The 27,967-nt window shown below is 36.1% G+C and overlaps 1 protein-coding gene across 1 annotated transcript in view; it reads right to left on the bottom strand.

Moving 5' to 3' along the window:
- Positions 1-27,967, bottom strand: part of Cntn6 (contactin 6) — a 384,479-nt gene that overhangs the window by 237,928 nt on the left and 118,584 nt on the right. Inside the window, 1 exon segment of the mRNA XM_008822699.2 lies at positions 2,067-2,193. Within this exon segment, the coding sequence (XP_008820921.2) occupies positions 2,067-2,193 (127 nt within the window).

Genomic DNA, 27,967 nt, shown 5'->3' with positions numbered 1-27,967 from the left:
CCTGAAAAGTTACTGCCGCTTGCTTTAGTATCAGTGAAACTGGGTCTGAGTTTGACATTTAGGCATTAAAATGTAATTCTTTTCTGACTCTCCAAAGCCTCTTCCTGAAGAATATCTTATCAAGGAATATTGGAGATCTGCTGAAGCACTTTGTAAAGATAGAAAGGAAAAGCTAAATTGTTTGTCTTTATGGCTCTAGCTTAGAAACACCTTAGGAATATAAGTTTTTGGCACTGTTAGAATTTCTAGTTTTCTTCACTATTTATGTCTACATGGGGCACTAACCAGAAAATTGTCATCAGAGACACCAGTATATATCTTTCTGTTGTTGCATGCAATGAATACATCACACATACTTCATTTATTAAATTACATTTAGTAAACTGTAAAACATGGGCATTCAGATAGTCTTTTATTTTTCTAAGAAATCCTCCTAACAACTGTGATCAATGGAATTAGCTTTAAAAAACAAAATTATAACTTCAAATATTAGATAATCCTGAAAATTATTGATCATATTTTATATCTTTATTGTATGTTAAATTGATTATTTTTAGCAAAATAAATAATAAACAAGCCCTGATTTAAATAAAACAATTTGTAAAATTTTTGGTCTCCCAAGTCAGTTACCTTACATTGCTTTCAGAATAAAAAATTCTGAACATTAATAAGTTTATTTAGAAGATTTAAGATGTTTGGTTATAAATAGAAGATACTGATGTTACTCTGCAAAATGTAATGTCTTGAACTTTTTACATTTAAATAAATGAGCTAATTAGTTTAGTCAAGTAATTTATGTCTGTCTAAATACAAATATAGGCTATATTTTATCACATTGAAAAAAACCAGTGACTAAATTGTTACTTTCAGTTCAACATCTAAAAATTAACACTTTTAGGAAATGCTTTTAAAATCCATGTCACTGAAAAGTCATTTTGATATTTATTATGTCTTTCCTATATTCATATTTCACACAGATTTTACCAGAAAGCATAATTTCATTAAAAATACAAGTTATTCATGTATATATTTCTAAATATTTGAATTCTATCCACAATGTAGATTAAATGCTACCTTACCTGAAACTGTGTAAATAAGTCAAAACATTATTAGCCCTTCCTCCCTTCCTGCTCTTTCTTTTTCACTTTGTACTGCTTGGAAGACTGGGTTAGCAGAAAAGAAAATTAAGTGTTTTTGTTTTGTTTGTTTTGTTCTGTTTTGCTAAGAGCCCCTTTGTTTCAACAAATGTACCATGCTTCTAATATTTACAAAGATACTACAGAAGGCTTCATACAGAGGCCTGCATACATCCTCTTTAGACAGAAAAATGTGAGAAAAATCAGAACAATTTTGAAATAATATAAAATGAAGACTTTGAAAATAAAATATTGTATGATAAACAAACACATTATTCCCTTTTGCCCATAATTAAAAAAAATTCTCTCTGCCTTAGAAGGTACATAATTGCCTATAACTTTTTTATTTCTACAATTAATATTTTTAGTTTAATGGTAGTTGCTGGTGGAGTTACAGAATTTTATCTCACAAAATAAATTTAAATTTGTCTTGATTGTTTATAGGAGAACATTTACATTATCACTATATACAGGGAAACTGAGGAAGTAGTCTCAAACTGTGGCAGCCATGCTGAAGGCAAAATGAGCTTGTTATTTGTCTCAAGTCTTTCACTCTCATTTCCATTTCTGTCTCTTGTGCTTCTTTACTTCTATATTTCTGGACTCTTTCATTCTCAGTTCTGTGTACAGTATAGCTATGCAAGGCATCAGTCTCAAGTATAAATGCCATAAGCAAATGTAAGCAACAAGACAAAGCGTAACAGTGATTCTGTGGAAATGGCACCCAGAACACAGAATGAGGGAACTTGTTATGGTTCTGAATACATGTATTTTCTGATATGAGTACTGTGAACAAAACTGTGTATCATGGAAAGATCCCTTGTAGTCTACACAGTAAACTTTCAAATACTTTGGAAAACACCTTTTTATGTGTGCATTTTACATTAACAACAAGGGTATAAACAGTGGTATCCAGAGGGAGGATCTTACCTGTAATGGGGTGAAGGGTAACCATTGGCAGCACAACTCAAAATGACTTCAGATCTGGATAAATCCAAAGGAAAAATGGCATCTTGTGGCTCCTGAGTAAAAATAGGACGGATGAAATGACCCTCACCTGGGGACAGAAGAGGACAACATCTCCTGAAATACTTGTCCCTGGTATAGGAGACAGCTGGATTTTAGTATCATCTCTACATATCAAGATAATATATAAGAACAATTTCAACAGTAGAGAAAATGCTGCAAGAATGTTGCATATATTTTTCCTGCACTGGGGAGGTGGCTCCACAGGTAAAAGAGCAAGTTCTATGAGCTTGGTGACCCAAGTTCCATTCCTAGAACCCACCTAAAAAGCCAAATACAGTGCCAGCTAGCCCACTGTAGGTAACACAGCAACAGAAAAAACAAGAAAGAAGACCTTAACCAGGGGAAAAACAAGAGCTCCTGAAAGTTGTCTCTAGGCTTATGCCAACTCCAAAATAAACAAATATATGTCTCTTAAAAGTTAAAATAAAATAAATAAAATATTATAAGGAAAAATTTCAGAACTACTTAGACTGATGTTACAAACTGAGCCCCTTTCACCCAAAGAAATAGTTTATGGTTCATATAAACAAAACACCTTCTTCTATACAACAACAATAAAACCAACAGAATCAAGAAATTAACATTGAATACCAGCATCTAATCTATGACTCCATTTCCCATTTTTTTCCAAAATAAAACTTTTATACTTCAAGTGGAGAATCCATTCAACTGCCTTTTTTTTTTTTTTTTTTTTTTACATTAGTTATTTTTAGTCAGTAAGGAGCAAATCTCAAGTCATTCCTTGACTTGCTGACTTTGATATGGTCAATGGTTACAAGGAAGCTTTTGATTCTTAGTCAATGTGGGCTTTTCTGAGCAGTAGGATGAAAAGGTATGTATTCACCCCCTGGTAGAAGCTTGTCTGTCCAGGGTATAGGCAGTAACAAGGTCTATACAGACTTTTAATAATAATTGTCAGGGGAATGGAAAGATGGCACAGCTGTTAAGAGCACTGGCTACTCTTGCAGACAACCCAGGTTCAGTTCCCAGCATCCATATGGCAGCTAACAACCATCCATATCTCTGGGTCTAGGGATCAAATGCCTGCTTCTGGCCTCCATGGGAATGGTATGGATGTGGTGCACATACATACATGCAAGCAAAACATTTATACACATGAAGCAAAATAAATATAGTAATAATAAAGATAATAGAGGATACTGACCCTTTAAAAATTTCACTATCTCCTTTCAGCCAGCCACAGAACTCAAACCCCACAGTCTTGTCTCAGTCATACCATTCCCAAACTCTGCTCGGTACATCACTGTCTGCAGCTGTGTTGCAATGGTTCAGGGATCCATTGTGTGGCAATGGAATTGAGAGATTCATTCTGTGTCTGTGGCGTCTCATGGCTTCTATCGGCTAACACTAATCAGTTGATTAAAGGGTACTGGCAGATTTGAGAATGTATTTTATTTCCCTTTCGTATTACTATCTGAAACTGATATAATGTAAATGTACAGATATTCTTTGACCATTTAACATATTTGGTCTACTCTAGCACTATAAATTCCTAGTTTCATGCTTTATTAATTAAAGTATGAAACATGAATTCTTATTTTGATGACCAGTACTTACTGGCTAGACCAAAAATAGTCTTCTTGGTCCTGTCACGTATCTAAAACTTGGTTTTTTAATTGTCTTTGCTTATTTTCTGATACAAGAAAGAGTTCTAGAGTTATCTTTTATTTTATATCTCCTAGCAATGGAAGTATTTTTTTTTACCCTAAGAAACCTAAGAAAATCTGGTTCCTTTTATGAGAGAATGGTATTTAGAAGCCATGGTTTAATACAGTTTGGTATTAACAGAGAAATCAAGTTGGTTCTGACCAGAGGAAGAAGTCTTCCTCCTGCGTAACTTTCATAGTACCAGAATGTGCAATGTGGGCTGCTGGATGAGAGAAAAGTATGGGGGGGCGGTATATGATCAAACTGCACTGATTAGTAAATATATATATACATATATATTTAAAGGATAATTTTTATATAAGAAGCCATGGTCTAGATGCTAAGTGTGCTCATCATTATTTCTGTGCTTATGATCTGAGGCTTCTCAGCAAATGTCCCTGTCTCTTTGTTTATAGTGATGTTTATTAGTTTACATTTTCTGTTTTGTTAGCCCCTATTTCAGCTATGAGGACACCAATCCTATTATTGTAAATATGTTTGTGCAAGTCTTCAGTCTCTCTCTCCCTAACTAATCTATGACGGCCATCACCCTCTGCATACCCATTTTAAATCTTCATGTACCATCATCCAATTCTAATTGCATTCTCACTCTAACACCAGCATAGATGTTTCCTGTCTCCTCATCTTACCTGAGTTCTTACCATGGGAAAGATTGCCCTCTTAAGTGAAAGCTTTTCAAATCCCCATTGGCTTTGAAGTCTTGTGTACACTCATATTCCAACATGGAGAACAACTGTCAACATTGAGGATCTCATACCTCATCCCGACACACCCAGCCACATTAAGATGGTATTCTCCATCCTATTGACTTTAATACTAGACTCCTTGCTTTACACCTGCATTGTGATGAATTGCTCCTACTCTTTCTTGCTTCATCACCCCCTGCCCCTATGTTTCTGTCTCATCATATTTGGGATCTGACAACTTACTTAGGGCCACTGCTGCCTGCCAATCTTCATTCCACCCTGCATAAATGCATTTATCACCCCCCCTATAGGCTATAACATTCCATCCTGGATAGCTATAAATCTCTTCTCCCATAATCATGGTTGGATGTCACACTTACTTAGATCTATTTCATTTAATTGGACAGAAATTCTGTGGAATTAAGTTTCAAGGGGGAAAGGAAGAGGGAGAACTTCCTTTGTAAACTGGAAGACTGAATTTGTATTTTTATATGAAAATGTATAACACAAAACATAAACTTGGTATTGGGACTTACTTTTAGGATGAGTCCATAAGTATAGTGGCATTGAATCTCAATCTTAATATTTAAGATGGAATTCTTAGGCTGAAAAGACAAGAGAGCTAGTGTCTAAAAACACACACCCTATGAACAATAAGGCCTCAGCAGATACGAGCAATACACATGCTTTCATTGGTTATACTTGTCTTCAGATTTAATGTTGTATTTCTTGCATTGCACTGAATTCAAGTAAATGGAAAGCCACAAAGGTATAAAACTCATCATCATCAATATTCTTATTAATTAATTTTAGATAGGGAAATTGAAATCCAGCAAGTTGAATTATCTTTTCTATCTTCTTTAAAGGAGGCAAGAAATTATCAAAATCCTCTTATTATTTTTTCATCACCCACTTAACTACTCATTTTCATTAAACATCTAAAATATTCCTACCTAAGGAAAATAAATTATTTCACTAGCTATTTTAAGCTATTATTTCAGTGTTTTCCATTTTGGTATAGCAGCACAGACAGAAAAGCACTCTTTTTAACAGTCTTTTATGAGTTCAGCATGCTGGATATGTTACTTAACTAATCTGGTTCTCCAATGTTTCATCTAATAAATGCACTATAGGCATTACATTTCAGAGCTGCTGTAAAGGCTGGTGGAAAGGAGGGGGCTGAAGGTGTGTTGCTCTTAGATCTATGACGTATGCCAGACAGGATAGATACAAACAACAGGCAAACAAAAATATTTATAATTTCAGAAAACTTACCTTTCTAAATGTTGTTGAACTAAAATCAACCAAAACAATGACAACAGCAACAGCAGACAAACAAAAATCCACCATCAATAACCAAAAATATAAAAAAATAAAAAGAAAAACAGAAATCTGTTGCTGAATAAGGAAGTCTGGCCATGTTCAGAAAGACCAAAGACTATTGACGCCATAATCTTATCCTTGTCTTCTGTGAAGTTTACTGGTGAAATGACATTCTATAAGGTTTATCTTATAAAGTTTAAATACGGAGGTCAAACATCTCTGAATGCAATGGCTGCATATTCCTGCATTTTATCTTTTCTTTAGAATAGCAGTGGAAAGGAACGGCTAAAAGAGGGTGAAGTTGGTTCCATTTCAGACTCAGGACTAAACCCTCACAACCACTCTTCCATATAAAAGGGCTATGTCTCCATATTTGTGGTTCCACCAATAATAATCTTAGTGCAACCCATTTAAAATATCTTAGAAAAGGGAAAAAGTGATTTTGAAAAAGTAGTGAATTTTGCTCAACTCCATGATCCCCTCAGACTATAAAATATGAGATCCTATAATAGCCAAACTCCAAAAAGAGCTACATTGAAGACATGCAGCCCTCAGACACAATGAAAGGAAGTAAATAAATATCCTCTCAAGCAACAGGTAAAATTTCTATAGAGTTTCTCAGGCATGAACAATATGAGAAAGATGGTGCCAGGCAGTTGAATAAATATACTGGCTCCATAAAAAAGATGCACATGGCATGACCAAAGGTAAGTGCAGAATAGAAGCCAATCCAGAATAAATTATAGTATACTAACAGGAATGGTTTAAAATTAATGATCGAAAGAGAAAACGTACAGGAATAATTAAAATGGGTTAATTATTTGGGTACGAAATTAAGGATAGAACCAAGAAAACATAATTAATGAAATAATACTTTCATTAGAATAGACCTGCAGAAAAGTAGACACCCGCTGACATTTAAATTAACTGATATAAGACTGAAAAATTGTAATCAGCATAGTTTAAAAAGCACAGATAATAAAAACAGATAAAATTAATGATAAGAAAGATAAGGTTGATCTAATCTCACATACGGTCCTTGATGTTCTAGAGTTAGAAAATCAAGCAGATATATCAGAGAAATAATTAAGAAAGCTTTCCTATAAACTAAAAGAATTTTACAAACTCCAAGATCATTTGAAAGAAATGACATTCAACACCAATGAATATGTTTACTTGGAGAATATATTCAAAATTAAGGAATTTGCAAGGTTAGGTTTAAATGTCAACTCACTTAAAAGAGTGAAAAAAAGCAATTAGATCAATCTCAGATTTTAAACTCATATGATCTCTATCAGAAAACTCTGGAGAATGCCCACAAGTATTACGAATAAAAGGGTACCTGGTTCTTATAGCCCAACAGGACATATTTCCAAAATAATGCTATTCAACAGACACTTTTCAACGTTTCAAAATTAATACAAAAATATCAGGAACAGCTGATCTCATTGAAGTTATTAAACAATGAATTAGGAGGTATGTGTTATGATGCAAGCTCATAATTCCAGCACTTATGAAGTTGAGGCAAGGGGATTATGTGTTTGAGGCCAGTCCAGGCGTCATGACAAGACCTTGTCAAAAAAACAAAACAAGGGACTGGAGAGATGGCTCAGTGGCTAAAATCACTTGTTCTTACAGAAAATCTGAGTTTGGTTCCCAAAACCCTGGGTGGCTCACAACTGCGTATAACTCTAGATCCAGGGGGATCCTACACTGCTGTCCTGAACAGGCTACTGAACTCACAGATGTACTATATATAATTGAAAACAGTTTTAAATCTTTTAATAAAAATCAAAAGAAAAGAAAAAAATCATCACTTTGAATTTGAAAAAGCATATAGATCTCAATAAAATAGCATATATTGTGTGTTAAAAAAAAACACAATAATAAGACCCATGTTAATTGCATAGAAAAAAGCATGAATATGAGAAATTGGATATCATGAACTCATACATATACAGAGGAAAATAGTGAGTGATAGAATACAGTAAATAGCTACATACACCACACTCTGACCTGTTATTCCATGTATTTTGTGTTTGTTTTGCCTTAGCCTCCTGAGTGCTGGCACTGAAGACATGTGCCACTGTTTTATATCTTTTAACCTTAGAACAAAAAATTTGCTTACTCAATTTAAATATTACAAGTAAAACTTTTTCTTCAATTTAAATTTATTTTAGTCTTATTTTGATTAAACTAAAATTTATTATTTTTATTTTATGTATGTGAGTATTTTACCTGCATGCATGTAAGTGCACCCACGTGTACAATGCCCAAGGAGGCCAGAAGAGGGCATGGTTCCTCTGGAACTGGACTTACTGACATGTGGATGCTGACAATCAAACCCAAGTCCTCGGCAAGAGAAGTCAGTGCTCTTAACTGCTGAACTATCTCTCCAGCCCCTAAAATTATTACCTTTTAAGGTTTTTGAGGCAACTTCTCCCTGTACCCCAACTGGCCTGAATCTCATTATAGACACCCAGATGGCCTGGCTCTCTTACAAATCTTCCTGTCTCTGCCACTAAAGAGCTGGGATAAAAGATTGTACCACCATGCCAGACTCTAAAACTGATTCTTAGTATGAAAAGCAATGTGTATGACATGGCATCATTTTTTGCATGCACATGTGTTGTATACATGTGTGTATGTGCATGTTTGCATGTATATGAGTGCACATGTGTGCAGGCTGATTTATTTGTGTGTGTGTGTGTGTGTGTGTGTGTGTGTGTGTGCATGTGAAGGACAGAGCTTGATGCCAGGTGTCTTCCTTGATCACACTCCATTTTATTTACTGAATCCTAAGCTTATGAATTTTTCAAGTTAGCCAGCTTGTCATGGGGATTCTTGTTTCTACCTGCTGAGTCCTGAAATTATAGGCAGGCTGCTATGCTCTCTAGGCTTATATTGTTTGTGCTAGGATTTGAACTCTGATCCTCATCCTTACACAATAAGCACTTTATCCACTGAGCCATCCCATCATTTTTGACGTCATTTTTATGAAAGTATCTTTGTTCCATATCTTTATTTACACATTGATATAGCTTCTCTGTTTGCATAGAAAGAGGATGGTAAGCTTTCCAAATATTTATAACTTATTTTTGTGAATAATGTTTTTGGTATACAATATTGTCATTTTGGCCTAATATTTCAGTTTGAATGATTAAAATAACTATGCATTATGTCAAAGGAATTATTGATTTTTTATTGTAAAAATAAAAAGAGATCAGTAAAAGGTGTTTTGAGATGGTAAGCAAATTTCAGATAATAAGCATTTGAAATCACTTTTTTCTTCTTTATAATTCCGTAGTTACAAGTAAGAGTTTTCAATGAAAATTTTTCTTACTACACTTTTTCACAAAAATGCACTTGCCTGAAAATACATGTCAGAAGTAGTTGCTGTGTGAAGAGACTTACAAGAAATATCAATTTATCTTCTTTTACTTCCACTTTGTTACAAATCCTGATGAACACACATGTTCCTAATGTAAGGTATAATTTGCATGCCTCCTTTTGTTTGTTCGTTTTATGTCTGTCTGTTTGTTTATTTGTTTGTTTGTTTGTTTGTTTTTGGTGTTTCATATAGCCATAGCTAGCCTTGAAATCAATACATAGTCCAAGATGGGGAGATACCTGGAAATTTTGATCTTCCTTTCTGCAGAATTATAAGTATGGATGATAACACCCAGTTTATATGGTGTTGGGCATAGAACCCACAGCTTCATCCATGCTAGGCAAATTGTCTACCAACTGAACTATTTCCTCTGCTATGTCAGTCATTATATTTGTGGAGTGATTTGTAGTTTACAAATGACTACCACGAACGCCAACTACCATATGACATTCCATGGCAACTTTATGCAATGAACATAAGCACTCCCATTTGATGGATGAAAAATTTAAGACTGAAAGGCCAGGAATTTTCTAATTCCATTTCATTCATTTTAAAAGACAAATGGCATGTCTTATAATTATTGTCAATCAGGAAATATTCATATTTGTTATCTAGATTAATAAGCATTAACTACTAATTAACTGGGTGTTTGATTTGGTCAAGTACATACACACATACTTCAAACACAGAAAACCAGTAGTGGAAGGGGTGCCATCACAGATCAGCTATTGACTACCATGAAACAAGTGATAGGAGATGAATCAATAGCCCAGACAACTCTCGGTGCCTCCTAGAAAGACAGAAAGTAGAATGTTACATTTTGGGCAGGTACACACAAGCCCCAAGCCTCAGCTGTCCCTGTCTAATGGACCTCAAGATCAGAATGTCACAGATGTTGTCACTGGGCATTCGGAGGTGAGCCTGGCCCAGCAGCACCCTCTTTGTCCTTATATGTTTTGGAATGGAGGTCCATGTAGAGGTCAGTGATTGCCTGTGAAATGGATGTTTCAGATCACATTGTTCTCTTTCCTTTTGTTCTTTCACTGTGTGCTGTGACTTGAATCGGTTTTGAATCTCTTTATAAGTTCTCATCATTAGAAATCTGCCACTCATTTTTTCATAGGGACTCAGGCTCCTAAAGTTATCAGTTTTTAACAGCTTCAATTTACATTAATTGATAAGTAAAACTTGGTTTTCAAGTAGTATTTTTAATTTCTTGTTAAATTGTCATATTTTCCCTACTAAAGAGAAATTATTAAGAGTGGGCTTTTGTTGCTTTGTGTGTCTTTCAAAGATAATGTTAGTTTTCTGTAATAAAAGAGATGAAAAATCTGTGGAGATCTGATATTAAATTCAAGAAATCAAAATAGTTTTCAAGGTAGTACTCTATCCTTAAAAATATACTAGGGACTCAGAAGAGTAGATATTTTGAGCTATTGTAGCAATAAGTGATCAAATAATTGTGATGAAGACACAGCCTAGTATAAAATCCCCTGTGATTATAATGCTACACTGTAAGAAGTATCCTATTCAATACAATTCATGAATTCTGCAATGGATAAGCAATGAAAATAAAAGCAAAACTATACGCGGTTAGTTTTGAAAATGTCCAAGGTTTCTGTCTTAAAGTTCTCGCTTCTTTTTCTCTTTATAAAAAAAAATTTATTTATTGTTTTTATTTTATGTGTATGCATGTATTGCCTGCGTATAGGTACGTGCACCTGTGTCGTGCAATGCCATCTTGTGCAATGCCTGAGGAGGACAGAAGAGGTTGTCGGATCCCCTGGAACTGGAGTTATGGACAGTTGTTAGCTGTCATGTGGGTGCTGGGATTCGAACCCAGGTCTTTTGGAAGAACAGTCAATGTTCTTAACCACTGAGACATCTCTCCAGCCCCATCTTTATTTTCTATTATCATCTTTTCTGGAATTAAAATCTTTAGTTGTAAGAGCTAACTATAATAGTGCATAAAACTTATGAGTATTTAATATTGTAAACAAGTTAATCTACCATTTCATATATATTTTATCTACCAATAAGCCTGAATACTGGAAATGTTTAATATTTCTTTGTGATGACCCCTTTGGCATTTCTGGGTACCCCAAGGAATACCGCATAACGAAGCGGCTCTTAACCCACAGAAGACTAGCTTTCAAAGCATGTTTCATTGACTTTGCTCCATTTCCCTGGCCATGGATGACTGAATCAAAGGTTAATATGTTCCCATTGCCTACTGTGTTTCTTTCTTCAGGGAAGTTGAGAACAACATTAAGAAATACCAGTACCTGCTGAATATTTGGATGGCTATGCGGCTACACACACACACACACACACACACACACACACACACACACACACCTACCTATTAGACTATCTTCTGAGAAACTCATGAAAAGGTACAGAATGAGAGTCTACACCAAGACTGAAACTGTAATACAGAGCTGATGGAGAGGTAGGTGGCACAGTGATGAAGAGAAAGTAGCAGGTGAAGCCAAGCTTTATTCTTATACCTTTTAATTATAAGTTCCCCAGTCTAGTGAGACCAGCTTCTGGGATACTCAATCCACTCACAAATCTTTGAGGATTTTGTTTCTTATAACTAAAATGGCTTTGAAAATGACAGCTTTCAATAAACAATAGCATTGAGTGAGAGACAAGTTTCTATTATTTTTTAACAGAATTACAAATGCAGTAACCTGGGCTGGAGAGATGGCTCAGAGGTTAAGAGCACTGACTGTTCTTGCAGAGAACCTGGGTTTGATTCCCAGCACCCACACAGTGGCTACAAACTGTCCTTAAGTCCAGTTCCAGGGGAATCTGACACCCTCTTCTGACCTCTGTGGCATTGCATAACACAGGTGCGCTCACATACATGCAGGCAATGCACTCATACACATAAAATAAAAATAATAAATAAAATATTTTAAAAAACAAATGCAAAAACCTGAGTAGAAAACCATATTATTAAAAGAAGTCATTATTCTTGAGCATGTTAGAAGCTCTAAATTTAAAATAATGCAGAACTAAAAGTCACACTATTCAGGTTTATATTTCAATAAAGATCTAGGTAAATTTCAGATTTCATCAAGAGATAAAATCCTTATGATCTCAAAGTTCACACCCTTAGGATTGAGCATTATAAAATTTGTCTCCCAACTTATCCACTCAGGTGCCTGTCACCATCAAAATATTTTCTGTGGTGGAAATTTAATGTGCATAGATATTGCAACATCATTCAAGATTGTCCATCTGCCATGATCTTGCAATAAGGGTGAAGACAAAATAAATTTATCAGCGAGCTGTGAGTGGGAACCCACCACCCAAGGAAGAAGGCAGTAAGTTGATAATATTTGTAAGGGATGGGGAGATTCTAACAATGAAACTCACCCTTACTCATTCAATAAAGTATTCTATCCAAGAAAGATTGACATTAACACGATAAGTTAAAAAATACCATGAATGATGGCTATATTAATCTGCTTTTCATCACTTGGACAAAATGCTTGAGATAAATCAACTTAAAGCAAAAATTTTTAATTTAGCCCATGGTTTCAAATGCTTCAGTATATCATTACTTAACCATATATCTGTGGACATATGGTGATATAATGTAGCACAGGAAAGGTATGGAAAAGATGTCTGCTGATTTCATTTTGATTGCGAAGAGTAAAAGAAGAGGTGGGAGTCCCAATAACATTTTGAAGTGTGTGCCCCCAGTGTCTAGCTTCTTTCTTTAGGCCCAACTCCTAAAGAGTAACTTATTTCCTAATAGCACAGGCTGGGAACCAAGTCCTGTACATAATGACATTTGGGAGACAGCACTTCAGAATCAAAGTTGATTATAGGCCACGAGATATACCATGAAAATAATGGGGGAAATTTTGCACTGTAATACCTTTAGTAGAACTTATTCCAAGACTTTAACAAGAGACTTCACATTTTCATTGTGTGATATGTTCTGTAAATTATATAGTTGAGCCAGATTACAGTTTAAAAAACCAATATGCTCCTCAAAACATTCCAGAGCTCAAAATAGACTTCAGGTTTGAGTACAACTGCAGTGTTGCTCACACTTTAAATTCCTTTTCAACCTGGTTGGATTGCCAGACAATTAATAAAGCACACCTGAGTGTGTCTGTTGGGGTGTTTTCAGAGACGACTAGATCATGAGGACTCTGACCTGATGAATGGGTTAAACCATTAATGGTCTGAAACTCCAAATAGGCTTCTGGGAAGTGGTGGAACTACCTAGCAGAGTTCCTTTAAAGATCAAATATGAGAGTTCAAGGGCAAGTTCAGTTTCATCCTTGGCCTTTATTTGATTGTTAGAGCAACATCTATTCATTTATTAATATTTTATGCTGTCTTTGAGTTTAGAAGATTTAAGTGCCGTCATAACTAATGGCACTTAGTTGAACTTCCTTATTTTGGGTTTTGTTATTGTGTATAAGTCATAACTAAAAAAGCAATAGTGTAAATTTTTACTTTGTTCTGAAAATGTGAAGAGATAAACAAAATCAGGAATATGGGTTGTGAATAGTCCTTACTATGATTTATGTTATATACTCTAACTCTGCTCCTCTTCTAGTTGCTGTATGCTTTGTAAGCATGGTTAAAGTTTAGATTTCAAATTCTTAGGCTATCATAGATATCTAATATAATGAAGAGCTGATCTCCAATTTTGTAACATTCATGTATCATGAATTCATTTTGCTGGGTAGTGTACATAAAAATAATCACAAAGAATCCATGCTATTATGAGAGTCTTATCAATTAAAAATCGACTTCAGAACTGTCAATTTCATAAAAGAAATGTCAGGTGTGACTGCAGTAGAAAGCTACGTAGTTGTTCTTCTTCAGATCCTTGGTGGTAACCTGCATGAGGTGCACTGGATATGTGTGCATCTTGTAAACTGAGTACTGATTTCAGATCATGTCTTCAATCTAGTTAACATTTCATGCTATAGATTTTTTTTATAAAGTTTTTCTTATTGAATATTTGTGTATTTCACACAGAACATCTTAATCATCTTTTTTAATTTTTAATAACTACATGATTAGAAGCATTTCATTACAGCTTTAACATATTCAGTAACACACTCCAGAGCAAGATTGCATCTCTTTCACAAGTGGCTGTAAGTTTCTAGGTTCACAGTTGAATCAATACAGTTATACAATATTGAACTCAGTATAAGCCATGTAAGACATAAAATTGAATGTTTTTAACCTTTAAAAAAGATCTCCATTTAATTTTAGAATATATTGTTCCTTGCAGACAGACTCATTGTTTTTGCTGCTAACACTGAGATGTTGGTGCATGCATCTCTAATCTGTGTGTGTCTGATTATTACTAGTCATAACCATCTTTATGCCCCTTTCCCCATTGGCAGCCTCCCATAGCCACCTCCCACTGGAATTTATGCATTTAGTCATTTGTGTTAAGGCCTATCGAGTCAAGTTAGTGTCTCCAAAACCTTCAGTGCAAGTTCATCCACTACGAGTTCTAGTAAATCTATCTAGAGTACTTCCATTTTAGAAGATTAGCTCTTCCTGACCCAGCTCAAGATATTTTTAATGAAATTTGTGATATATTTCCCAAAGTATTTGTAGAATATATTATTATTAAACTGCAATTGAAATTTTTTCTTTGTTTCAATTTAGAAGATAGTGGATCAAAAATCAGTTGTTCACAACTCAGCCGGTACGACTGAAGCACACCAATATTTCCAGTTTTTGTTGAATAGATAAACCAAAGCCTCTCTGACTTAATTTTCACTCCTAAATTAGTATTTTTTTCTAAACACAAGACTTTTATTTTTGTTTAGTTTTTGAAAAACGCTAAATTTCTGTACAGTCCTGAAGACTTTCATTCCCCTTAGTCATCTTCCCAAGTTCAATTAGTAGGGGATTACCTTACATTTTTCCTTTTAATTGAGCACTTCAGTGAAAGGCACATCTCTTTTGTTTTCAATTCACCATGTTACTGTAAGGTGCGTCTCTTCAACCAGATTGTTACAATAATTAAACAACTCTAGCTTTATTGTCTTGACTCTTGAATATAAGTGAAGTTCCTGTTTTTCTTACTATGAAATAAACCTGTAGTGTCTCACTTGCATACAGTACTTTACATGGTATACATCTACGCATAGCAGAGGCTCCATCTTAAAGCTCAGTTTTCTAGTTTAAAGCTCGGGTCTGACTCCAGTTCTTAATTTCAAACTCAAAACATCTGAACTCCCTGGAATTAGTTTTCTTCCCTTTGAAAATTAAGTAGACATATGTAATAGATTTATTTCTATTTTAAAATTGTATGAGTTGTTCGGAAAACTAAGGGGTATTGAGAAACTATAGAAAGGGGGAGGGGTTTTAAAGTGAGCAACAGAGGGAGCCCGAGATAGGATAGGTTCTTCAGAAAGTATAAATTATCAGAACAGTGTAATTAAACTAAACTGGGATAGGTTCTATAGGTTAAAGAAATGGAGTTGAATGAAATAGAGACAGTAAGAAGTAGAAAGACTAAAGCTAGAAAAGCAGAACTGTTAAAATCCTTCAGTGTATAGCTGACATGGTAGTGCACGCCTTTAATCCCAGGACTCAGGAGGCAGAGGCAGGTGGATCTCTGTGAGTTTCAGGGGAGCCTGGTCTACATAGTGATCTCCAGGCCAGCTGAGGCTGCAGGGAGATCCCATCTCAAAAAGACCATCCCCCCCAAATTCCTTCAGTGTTAAGGACTATGTTAATTCCTTTGACATTCATGTGATAAAATGCCTGAAACACGGATCTTAATGGAGCAAAGTTTGCATTCTTGGTTTGAGAAGTCATTGTCTTATGAAAGAGGTGGTATGCTCAGACAGCTCATATCATGGCAGACAGGAAGTGGCATTTAAAGCAGGAATGGAATAAAGCCAACTTGATCATGGTGGATAATCTTTTTGATGTGTGTCTGTGAGTGGTTTGCAAGAATTTTGTTGAGAGATTTTGCATCTATGTTCTTTAAGGGTCTACAGTTTTCTTTTCTGGTTGTATCTTTCCTGGTTTTGGTATTAGACTGATGCTGCCTTCATATGTGATAGCTATTAGTTATCACTATGTATTGACTCTTCTTTTTGCGTTGAGAGCATAAAATATTAATAAATGAATAAATATTGCTCTAATAATCAAATTAAAGGCCTAGGATAAAACTAAACTTGTACATGAACTCTCATATTTGATCTTTACAAGAACTCTGTTGGGTAGATTCTAAGAGTTCTATTTTAAGGATGAAGAAATGGATGTGTAATTAATCTAAGTAACTTACTAGCAATTGGTGGGGTCCAATTTTGAATCTAAGCAACTCAGTTGCAAATTTCAACCTCTAAATCACTGTGCTATATAAAAGGAAGCCAACAGGAGAACAATTAAGTAACTACACCATTACAGAATAAGTATTACACTAGAAACATAAATATAATTTTAAGGGAACCCAGAGGGGGAAGTAATTAATTTTAAACTTAGAGGTTATGAAAGAATGCCAAAAGAGGCAATATTTAAACTCTATGTACTGGAATGAAACTAAGAAGCCATGAAGGGGAAGTTGTAGAAAGTAATTTCCACAGAGAAGAAGAGTTTGAATAAAAATATGAAATTACATGTCAGTGAAAATTATAAATAGTGTGGAGCATAAGAGAATGGTGAATGTGGATGCATCAGTATGTTTAGAACGGTTTTGAAGTGCTGACTTTAAATGACATGACAGAGTTCTGTATCTGATTTGAAAACAGAAAGCATGGCACTGTTTTCCTTTTTATGCAGGATTATGATGTGTCTAGATCTATGATTTACTGGAGGAAGGATAAGAGATGAGAAATCATGCATCACAGAGATTATTTATCCAACATTTGAAAACACAGATAACTGGGCATTGCCAGTAGGAAAGAAGCATACAGAAATGATGAGAGAGCTGTTGAAGTATTTAGAGCAACAATGAAGTAGAAAAGCTGATTTGATGTCAGGGCAAAAATTTCTGTGATGGATCTTGTAGTCTAATGGGAGGAAGTATAAGATAATTCAAGAAATAAAAACACAATGTGTGAGATTATGGTTAAGTGCTGTGAATGAAAAGATGGGAAATCTGGGTTTCGGTGCAATGTGAATTTTACCTTAAAATTTTTTCAAAGATACTATCATTGCTCTGGTGACATCTGGCCAGAGAGCTAAAAAAAATGAAATACATGAAGAAAATTTTCTCAGTGGAGCAAAACTTATGCTGAGATCCTGAGGCTCAAAGATATTGACGTATTTTAATTGAAAGGTAGTGGTGGCTTAGACCAGAGTGCTTGCGGTATAGATGAGCAATCATTAAACTCCAGAGATTTCTTCCTTTTTGTTTTGTTGTTTCGAAGATTGAGGCAATGACATTTTATTGCATTAAAAAAATGCAAAGGGATAAGGGGAACTATTATGTCAGCTTCAGGAAACATAACAGGGATGACAATGTTGCCATCTTTTGGAGAGAAAACATTGCAGTCAGAGAGTTTAATAGTATAGATTTGAAGTAAGAGCTTGTAGTATATATGTACGTGTACATGTGTATTCATGCTTGTGTTTGTTCAGGTGTATGTGTATGCATCTACACGTGGAACACATGTGCACATGTGTATGGAGGTCAGAGGTGAACTTCCAGTGTCATCTTTCAAAAATTACTTATCTTATATGTGAATCAGGGTTTCCTTACTGTCCAGGATCTTGCTGATTATGTGAGGTTGTTGGCCAGTGAATCCTAGGGATTCATCTGTAGCCATCTCCCAAGTGCCCACCATACCTGCCATTTATGCATAGGTTCTAGAGATCAAAAACAGATCCTTAACTGGCAGGGAAAACACTTTATTAACTGAGTTATCCCAGAGCAGGAAGAGTTTTGTTTTAATGTTAAGTTTGAGGTTTCTTTTAGGTATCCTACTAAAACTACATAAGATGTCATTTTATAAATGAGTTGGGAGTTCAGGTGAGAATCAGAGGTGAAGATGTAGTAGTTTGAAGGTCATCAAAATGAGTGCATACAAAGAAACAGATCTAAACATTGAGAATTAAGACACCATAAAACTTAAAAATCAAAATGGTCAGGGGAATCAACAAAGGTGCTGAGGAAGGATTGCCAGTGTTGTAAGAGGTGGTCGGGGGCCCTCCAGTGGATCAGGAAAGAGTTCATCCACAATAGCAGTATTGAAGGCAGAGCAAATCAACACAGATTGACAACATGCTGTTACAAGTGAGGTTGTATCCATGCTAAAATTGTCTTCTTTTATTATTTTCTTACTCCCTCAGGAAGTAGGAAGGAATGACCTAAGCGAAGAAAGAAAGTAGGAGAAGCAATATTGGAGACTTGAAAGGGACAGTACAGAGAATGACCATCCAGGAAAGAGAAAGAGTTGAGATCAGCAGTTTCTCATAGGCCCTTCCGGAAAACCCATGTAAGATTTCAACATAGACATTCAAAGATTGCAGAGTGTCCTTGTCCAGTGTAGCATTTTGATTAATTCTAATTTTCAATGCCTTCTACTTTACCACCACATGAGGGAAAACTGTTAGTAATACAAATGAGTCTTAGCCATCAACAAGTAAGTAAAATATAATCAGCTAAAAGCTAGTGATTTTTTCCCAACTTTCCCTTGTGGATAAACAAAGCTTTTAGTTTATTTTTTTGTAACAGCTTCCTTAAAGAATAATTTATATGTCATACAATTCAATCATGATAAACCTGCTTCTGCTTGTAAATTCAATCTAGAGAGATGGCTACTCTTGCAGAGGACCTGGGGTTGACTCCCATTATCCACATGGTGACTGATAACAATCCATAACTTCAGTTCCAGGGGATCTGATCTGCTGCCCTGTTCTGACCTCCGTGGGCATTGCATGATGTGTGCATTTACATACATGCAGGCAATACACTCATGCTCATAAAATAAAAATAATAAATAATTTTTTTAATCCAGCAGTAAAGAAATATGAAAAAATAAAATTAGGTAAATGGATGGATCTAGAAACTGTTATACTAAGTGAAGTAACACAGACTCAGAAAAACAAATGACATATGTTCGCCCTCATATGTGGCTCCTAGCACCAAATCCTTTTAAATTCCAGGTCCATACAACAGCCCCTTCTGCATGAAATAACTTCCATGATCACAACTTCGGCTGAGCCTGATCGCTAAACATAGTCACAATTGGGCTTGTTGACGGTTGTGCTCATTCATTAAAGGAATGCCAAGCAGGGTCACTGGACCCTCACCTGAGTATCCAGTCACAATTCCAAACCAACCAGTCCAGTCTTGAAAGACAAAAGAAAAATGAAGAAGAACCCAATAGAGGGATGCTTTTGGAATCCCTTGTCAAGAAACTCCAATGGACTCTCACATGAACATTTGAAAATTGCCCTGTTCTGACTTTTTCTAGCTCCCTGTCTAGAACTTGTAATGTCAATTACTCTTGCCTTTACTTTTCCTTCACATCTCCTATTTATGATTCAAGGGCTTTCTTTTCCCCTTAGAGACAAGAGTTATACAATTTGGGAGTCTTTTAGATAGACCCATTGAAGGGGTATTCCAATTGCCTCACCCTGTGTCCCTGTTCAACATGGAAGAAACCCGAGCGGTCAGTGTCCTTATTCCCTATTGACAATTTGGTAACCCCTTCAGAGGATGGCATGATAAGAATAGGAGGTAGGAGTTGGCTAGGCAGTTAGGGTAAAATACCCCAAAGAAATGTAGCCAGTTTCCTGTCTAAATTAAAAGATTTTAGGGTTACCTCTTCAGAGGGGGGAATGTTGGAAGGAGGGAGTGGGCATGGATTTGATCAAAACACCTTATATGCATGTATGAAATTCACAATAAAGTTTTTGTAAATGTTAAAAAAAATTGAGATAATCATATAAAAAACCCAATCTATCATTCTTTCTTGTCAGTGCATATGTGATTCATTATCTTTTTTTCACTCAAGTCACAGTATTTCACTGTTTTCTTTTTTAATTACTGAGTAAAACAAAACCTTCACTTCTGTTCATTTGCATTTGCTAAAGAGTCATGATTTTGCTATCTTAAAATTTTTCCTTAAAACTGGCCTAGTGTGAATTGCCTGGGGTAGAAAACACAACAGTAGCTACAAACAGAAAAGTAGCTGGAGAGAGGCAGAGTTCGATGACACAACTTTGTACAAGGTATTAGCAACATTGAGGCACAGGCAGAAAATAAATTTGAGTATATAACGCAGGATTCTTCAACATTTATGGAACTGCCAAGAAAGAAAAAAGATAATAGACATACAATAATTTGAACATTTTTTTTTTCTTTTCATGGGGTATTTATCTTAAGTTATTTCTTTCTAAAATGATTTCCTAATTTTTAAGGATATCATTGTCTTTATTTCCTATTGTTCTTTTAAAAAATATTTATTTTAATTTTAGATATATGAATGCCTCAGGAGCATGCGTTTACATGCACCCCTGCGTACAATGCACACAGAGGACAAAAGAGGGCGTTGGATCCCCAGGAACTGGAGTTATAAACCCGAACACTGTTAACCACCATGTGGAGCTGGTAACAGAACCCCAGTACTCTGGAATAGCAGAGTGCTCTTAACCACCCAGCCATCTCGCCAATGTTTCCTAGTGATGCTTTAAAACAAATTACTTTAAAATGAACAGAATCTGTACTCACAGATTAATTTTCGTTGTCAGCTACACGGAATGTAGTATGTGAACACCCCTCTGTGTTGGTCTATGAGAGTGTTTCCAAAGATCTAACTAAGAAAATAACACTCACCTTGAATGTGATGGCATCAACAAGCCGGCTTGGGATAGAATGGAGGAAGTGAGCTGACTGCAAGCATTCATCTGTCTACCTTCTGAATGGACTCAGTGTTACCAACCACTTAAAATTCCTTTTGCAGTGATTCTCCAAACATGAAGGACTAGACCTTCAAACAGTGAGTCAAAATAAACCCACCCTTCTCTCTCTCTTTCTCTTTCCTCTCTCTCTCCCACTTCCTCCCTCCCTCACTACCTCCCTCCGTCCTTCTCTTTCCTCTGTTAGAGGTTAAAGGGCAAATTTCTCGACTCTGTTCTTTCTCCCCACCATAGGTCCTGGGGATCCATGGCAGGTCATCAGGTTTGGCTGCAAGTCCCTTTACTAGCTGAACCATCTCTCTTACAGGCCCAAAATCTTTCTTTAAGTTGCCTTTGTCAGATATTTTATCACAACAGTGAAAAAATACATAATGCATCATCAAACAAGAAAAATGCATTAATTGGGAATTGTAGAAATCAGGATTTCAAATTGTATGCCACTGGCTAAATACTTCAGCTTTTAGGCTTTGTTCTTCCTTGATTGTGTGCACCTTTCTCCAACCCCAGAGCCAGCAACATCACATGCTACCCTACCCTCATCAACCGATTGATATTTCATCCATAGTCACTTTTTCTTGACTCCCATTGTTTTTCTTTTTCCCTCTTCTATCTTTAAGGATATTTGGTTTTATATCTGGCCAACCCCTAACCTAAGATATTCTTCCTATGAAAAAAACAGCTGACTGGCAACTTTAATTTAGTCTGTAATCTTAATTCTTCTTTACTTTGAAATCTGATTATATTAACATGTTTTAAAGATTAAGATATGGACATTTTGGGAGGTATTTTTCTTTCTTATTTTCCCTATCAGTGTGGAGACATTGAAAGAGACAGGTAGATCCAGTTAAGAATTACACTTTCTTTATACAGCAAGAATTATAAATGCTAATTTATCAGCAATATAAAGGACAGTGTTATCACACACATTTATTATCAAGGAATGTGTTGTTTCTTCTTTGGAACAAAGTACATGATCAAGTTGGGATGGTTTGAGATACAATGGCCAAGCTTAAACTAAGGACACAAAGAAATCATGGCATAGTATCCAGACCACATTGTAAAAGTCAGACAACAAAGAGAAAGAGAAGAAAGAGCAGCAGGGCCCACACGTACGTGTGTGTGTGTGTGTGTGTGTGTGTGTGTGTGTGTGTGTTTCAGGTTTGATTATTTTATTTTTAGAATGAAAGAGACAGACCTATTGGTAGACTGACACCAACAGGCCAACAGAGCAGAAAACTCAGATTCTATCTTTTGAACTTTTAGGTCTTTGACCCTATTACTTGCCCAATTTTAGAGCATTTCAACATTAACCTCTGAAAGATAACAGCAGGCTGTCAAGTACACAAAGCACCTAAAATCACTTTCCTAAAATGTCCCAGACTAAAGATGCTACAAAACACCACAAAACCTATTATTATCATAGAGATATTACAATGGCCCATAGGTTGTTCCACGAGATGTGTATGTCTCCCTCAAATGCCACTGGCTTTGATTTACACACTAATAATAAACAGAAAGGAAACTATTTAGGGAAAAGGAATAAATAAGAAAAATACTAAATAATCTCTCATTCACAAACATAGATTTGCATCACAATTATGAAGCATTTGAGGGAAGCAATCATATAATTTTGTAACGTGGCTCACAGCTAAGGATGCTGTTCCAATCATCCTACATCTCCATTCTTATGGCCAGCATGGAACTCTTAATGATATCAGTGGTTTGAGGTTAAATGTCACCTCTGGCACACTAATGCTGCATCTTATTCTCAGGGATGTAATCCACGCCTTCCTGCCTTCTCCAGCTGCATCCTCTCCCATTCCAGTCACGCACTTTGTCTGCCCTGTTTGCCAGGCAAAAATGCCACTGAATTTGTCAGCAGAGATTTGCCCTTTGTGAAACTAGCCTGATTAAGTTTTATCAGCTCATACCTTTCTGGATGTTTGGTAACCTCATCACTTATTACTGTCTCGGTGATCTTGCCTATAGCCAAGGGCAGATCTGCTCTCATAATTTCCTGGTTCTTGCTGAGTTCTTCTCTCCCAGTCTGGCTGAGTGAGGAATTTTTTTGTTTTTGTTTTGGGTTTCTATCTTGCTGTAAATGTGAAAGGATTTTGCTACTATTATCCCCATATAGATTTAAAACATATTGCTAAAATGTCTACGCTTTCTCAATCAGAAGAATATTTCTTATAAATTCAAATTATTGGCTGATAAATCTCACATATTTCCCATACTAGAAAAATGATCTTCCTATCAGGAAATGCTGTGCATGCTGATAAAACGGATGAGCCCTTATTATCTCTATTTCTCTCTTGCTACATCAGTTTAAACTTCATAAACACCATAATTATACTACACTGAATTCGAATATGAAATAGGAAAATGAGGCAGCATCCTCTGATTCATTATGCTATATTGTCTTCTCCCCAATATAAACATTAGATGATGGGAATCATTTACAAAGAAGGAGTTCATTATTTTTCAGACTCATAATCAACAAAAGATCGTCATACTTCTTTGATGAGCAGGAAGACTGTTTCCCTGTGTGAGAGAAGACCTTGGCAATTCCTGTTTATTCCTTCAAGTTTTAAGCAGTTCTGATTTTTTGTTCCTGATTTTCTCACTTCAGTGTTTGAACATAAACAGTTTCCCAAGATGTAACATTGACTTTGTTAGTATTTTACAAAGATGAGGACGCATCAGACTTTTCCTTCTTGTCATTCATGTTTCCCTTTTGTCACATTTCTTAACTTGTTTCAATGTTTTACATTATAGGGGAAAATAAAACAAGAGGAACATGGGGCACTACTCAGTATGAACATGGAAAGAAAAGTTTCATTTACACAAACAATGCACTGTAATATTCAAGACTGTTATTTCATTCTGCTATAAAAATAATAAATGCTCATTATGCAATACATAAAAGATCCTGAATTATAAATTAAAAAGACTTCAATTCTTCCATAAAAAGACTGTTGGGCCGATGCCTTTAATCCCAGCACTTGGGAGGCAGAGGCAGCTGTGAGTTCAAGGCCAGCCTGGTCTACATAGTGCATTCCAGGACAGGGACTACAGGGAGATCCTTTCTCAAAAGGAAAAAAAAAAAAAAAAAAAAAAAAAAAAGATTGTTATTAGGATATCAGTACTGTTTTGTTTCTAGATTTTCATTCAAAATTAAATTAAAACATCTTTCAGTGCTGGGTCTGATGGATGTGAAGACCTTTGTCGTCAGATCTCTGTCAAGTTTTAAGCCATATTGTTATTTCATTAACAATTTAACATTAATGTTGTCTGTTATTAATTGACCCTTGTGATATTTTATTTTACTCCAAAAATAGATTTTAAAATGTTAAGTGTAATCCATCAAGTGTCTGATAAATCTAAATGAAAAAAAAATCATCTTCTGTTGCATAAACAATGCAATCATACATGCCTTTCCTTCAATGAGATTTACATTCAGGGTGAATGTCTCAGAGTGGAAGTACTAGACACTGGGGAATCCAACTTTGGGACAGTCTGACAATTACTGTTAATTTATCTAAGTGAATGTTTGAGGGCACAGTTTGGTTTTCACTGCAAGTGGCTCAAGCTAAGAATGAGCGATGACACTTACTAAATGTTATTCCTCTTGATATGGCTTTTGCTATTTGATTCAAATCATACCAAACCTCTGTGATGAAAATGATAATGTCTTCCAATAAAAAAATGAATTTAAACCAGTTACACTAAGATTTGCAATTATGATTTTAACAAACCAAAGAAAGAAGATTAGAAGTAAAAGAATTCAGAAATATTAGAGGAAAGTAAACAAAAATGTCTTCAGGGAGAGAACTCAGGGGACATTTGAAGAAATCAAGATAACCTAAGAGTGATGCACATCTGTAGATCCAGCAAGCATGAGGCTGACCGAGGCAAGAAAACAGAATTTGAGGGCAATATAGATGAGATACTGAGACTTTATTTCAAAGTTAGCAGAATCAGAAGAATTTTAGTCAAGTAAAGACTTGAAGAGACACTGCACTAAGGAGATACCCACAATGACATCAAACATAAATACGGCTGTTGTTCCTTTGAAGTCAGAGCCAGCTGTAGTTGCCTGCTGTAGACTAGCTCCATCAGCATTCTACCATGGATGGAAACCCCACTCAAAGGTGTTACAGGCAGTTAAAGGTTGTGAGGGGTAGGGTGAAGCATGGGAATCATGCGTACCTCAGCTGTTACATTTCTCCTGGCCAAGGAAAAAAAAATGCATAAAAATAAGAGCGGACCCGAAAGGATTTAGTGGAAAAGGGAAAGAGGTAAGAGAGAATAACGTGAGTGGGAACTTGGATCGAAACACAGTTTATACACACACACACACACACACACACACACACACAATAAACAAATAAGTAATAAATGAATAAATAACAAATAAAAATAAATAAATAATAATAAATATATGTTAAAAAAATTCTAAATATGAAACTTCCTAAGTGGCCTTGTTGGTATACAGCTGTAATCTCAGGCTCTCAGAGACCTAAGCAGGTGTGTTTCAACTTTGAGGCCAGCCTGAGAATCATAACAAGACATTGTCAAAAGTGACAACAACAATGAAACTCTCCTGCCTTGAAACCTTATTTAAAGTGTTAAAAATGTCCAGATTCGGGGTGGTCTACACATAAGAGAAAATGGGACTTAGGACAAAGCTCTTTTGTTCCTAATTTGCCTGCCACAACACAAAGTGCCACATGCCTTTGGCCTCTCTGGGTGCTATGACTTTGACCATTTCTGTGGCAACTTTGAAAATAATCAGAAGTGGCCCATCCACCAAATGTCTCATGCATTTGTGAGACTCAGTCTTCACATACCCCTTACTTGGTGCATCTGTCAAAAGTGCTGGTTTAAAAATGCATGTTAGTTTCAAAAAGAAACTTATTTGATGAATGCTGTACAGCATGTTTGTCTCTCTAAGGTAGGTCTCCTCTCTCTCGCACTGCACTCCCTTCCAAGTAGCTCCTAGGTATACATATGCATTAATGTTCAGACACTACATCTCATAGGGCTTCTAGGGCATCACTTTTCCCTCTAGTCTTCCTAGACCCTGAGATTCACTCATCCCTACTCTTTTTTTCTCCCATCTGGCCTCCCTCTCTTCCCAGTATCAGTGCCTCCACCATTCCCACCCTCCCCCCAATACCTCCCACCATCCCTCTGTTCCTGAATTCCCTAGCTCCCCCACACTATGGTTCCTTGTATATCCCTCTCTCCTCTCCTCCCTGCCAATTACTCACAATTTTTTCACCTCCCTCAGGTAGCATCTGTTCCCTGCTATCTCCCTTTCAGGTTGTTTCTTTTCCTTTACCTTCATGTATCCTTTGCTTTTACCTGGTTCCTGGTGTTACTTGAGTTGCACATCTGGTCAAGCATAGAGAACATGTACCTGGTGGACGCCCAGTACTAGTTGACACATCTGCAGTCAAATCTCTGCAATCAAGGCTCATGGAACATAGTGGAAAAAGGGGTAGAGAGAGGGCTATTGCACCCCTCAACTCTCACCAGTGAGGCTTCCATGTACATCATAGTGTGTTACATACAGAAGGCCTCAACTGGCCAAGTTTTGGAGAATAAGAGACTATAGAGTGTATGATGGACTCCTCTATGGAACCTCACCCACCCACAGCTCAGAGTCCATTGTGGAAGAGGAGACAGAAAGATTTTAAGAGCCAGGGCTGGTTCATGAGGTGGAAGCTTCCAGGCTAATGGAGGCTTGTTCATGTGTGCCTGTGGCAGCAGTGGCATCCAACACAGGACCCACGTCAGCTCAAAAAAATAAGGGCCCAAAGGGGAGGTAAGAAATACGTGGTGGGTCAGCAATAGATCAAGAACTATTTGAGTCTGGTTGCTGCTAGGTGAGAGTGAGCATGACTTGCATACAACTACTGACTGGATGGGCTGACTAGACTCCAGTGGATGCATTTGCACTGAAGGACATTTGGGTACAAATGCCGGAATGAATAGGACTCAGCATGTATGACAGAGTGTGTGCAGTTTGGTGTGTGGGGGGGAGACATGGATCGGGGAGGGGGTCTGGATGTGAGTGGGAAATATTGTATGAAATTCTAAAAGCTCAATAAAAAATATAAGCCAATAAAAAGAAAACATGTTGGCTTTCTGTTTAATAAGGAAATGAAAAGAAAGCTTTCTTCAGTTCTTAATCTATGAAAATGTAGACCTTCATTTTAGGTTTTCGTGATGATTCCAAAGAAAAGCAGAGAAGACAAACAAATGCTATTGTATGCCATCTATGACTTTAAAATTTTTTGTTTTAAGATTTATTTTTATTTTATGATTTTATTTATTTTTATTTTATGTTTTTACTTTATGGTATTTTGCTTGCATGTCTGCAAATGCATCATGTACATGCAGTGTCCATGGAGGGCAGAAGAGGTTGACAGATCCCATGGGACTGGAGGTAAAGATAATGTTAGCTGCTATGTTACTGCTGGGAACTGAACTGGGGTCCTGTGGAAGTGCCAGTAAATGCTCTTAACCACTGAGACTGCTCCCAACCCCGAAATAATTTATTTTGTAAGGTATCATGAAATAAGTTGTTTTACAAACATTTCCCAAACATCAGGAATTCACAAGTGCCAAGTAATTATGCAGACAAGAACACAAGTGATAATAGAAAAAAAAATAATGAAGAGCAGTTTCAGAGGCAAATTCATTAGAGTTCTTAGCAGTGAATGCCTCTTCTCTGTCTTAGGTTTCGGAGCCCACCCAAACCTTAAAGTACCAGAAAACAGAGACAGAATAGGCAGAAAAGAGAAAGCACCAAACACAAAATTTTT

This window comes from Nannospalax galili, unplaced genomic scaffold, assembly GCF_000622305.1.
Source record: "Nannospalax galili isolate Female #2095 unplaced genomic scaffold, S.galili_v1.0 scaffold828, whole genome shotgun sequence".
Classification (NCBI taxonomy): Eukaryota; Metazoa; Chordata; class Mammalia; order Rodentia; family Spalacidae; genus Nannospalax; species Nannospalax galili.
This window is presented reverse-complemented; position numbering and strand designations above follow the sequence as displayed.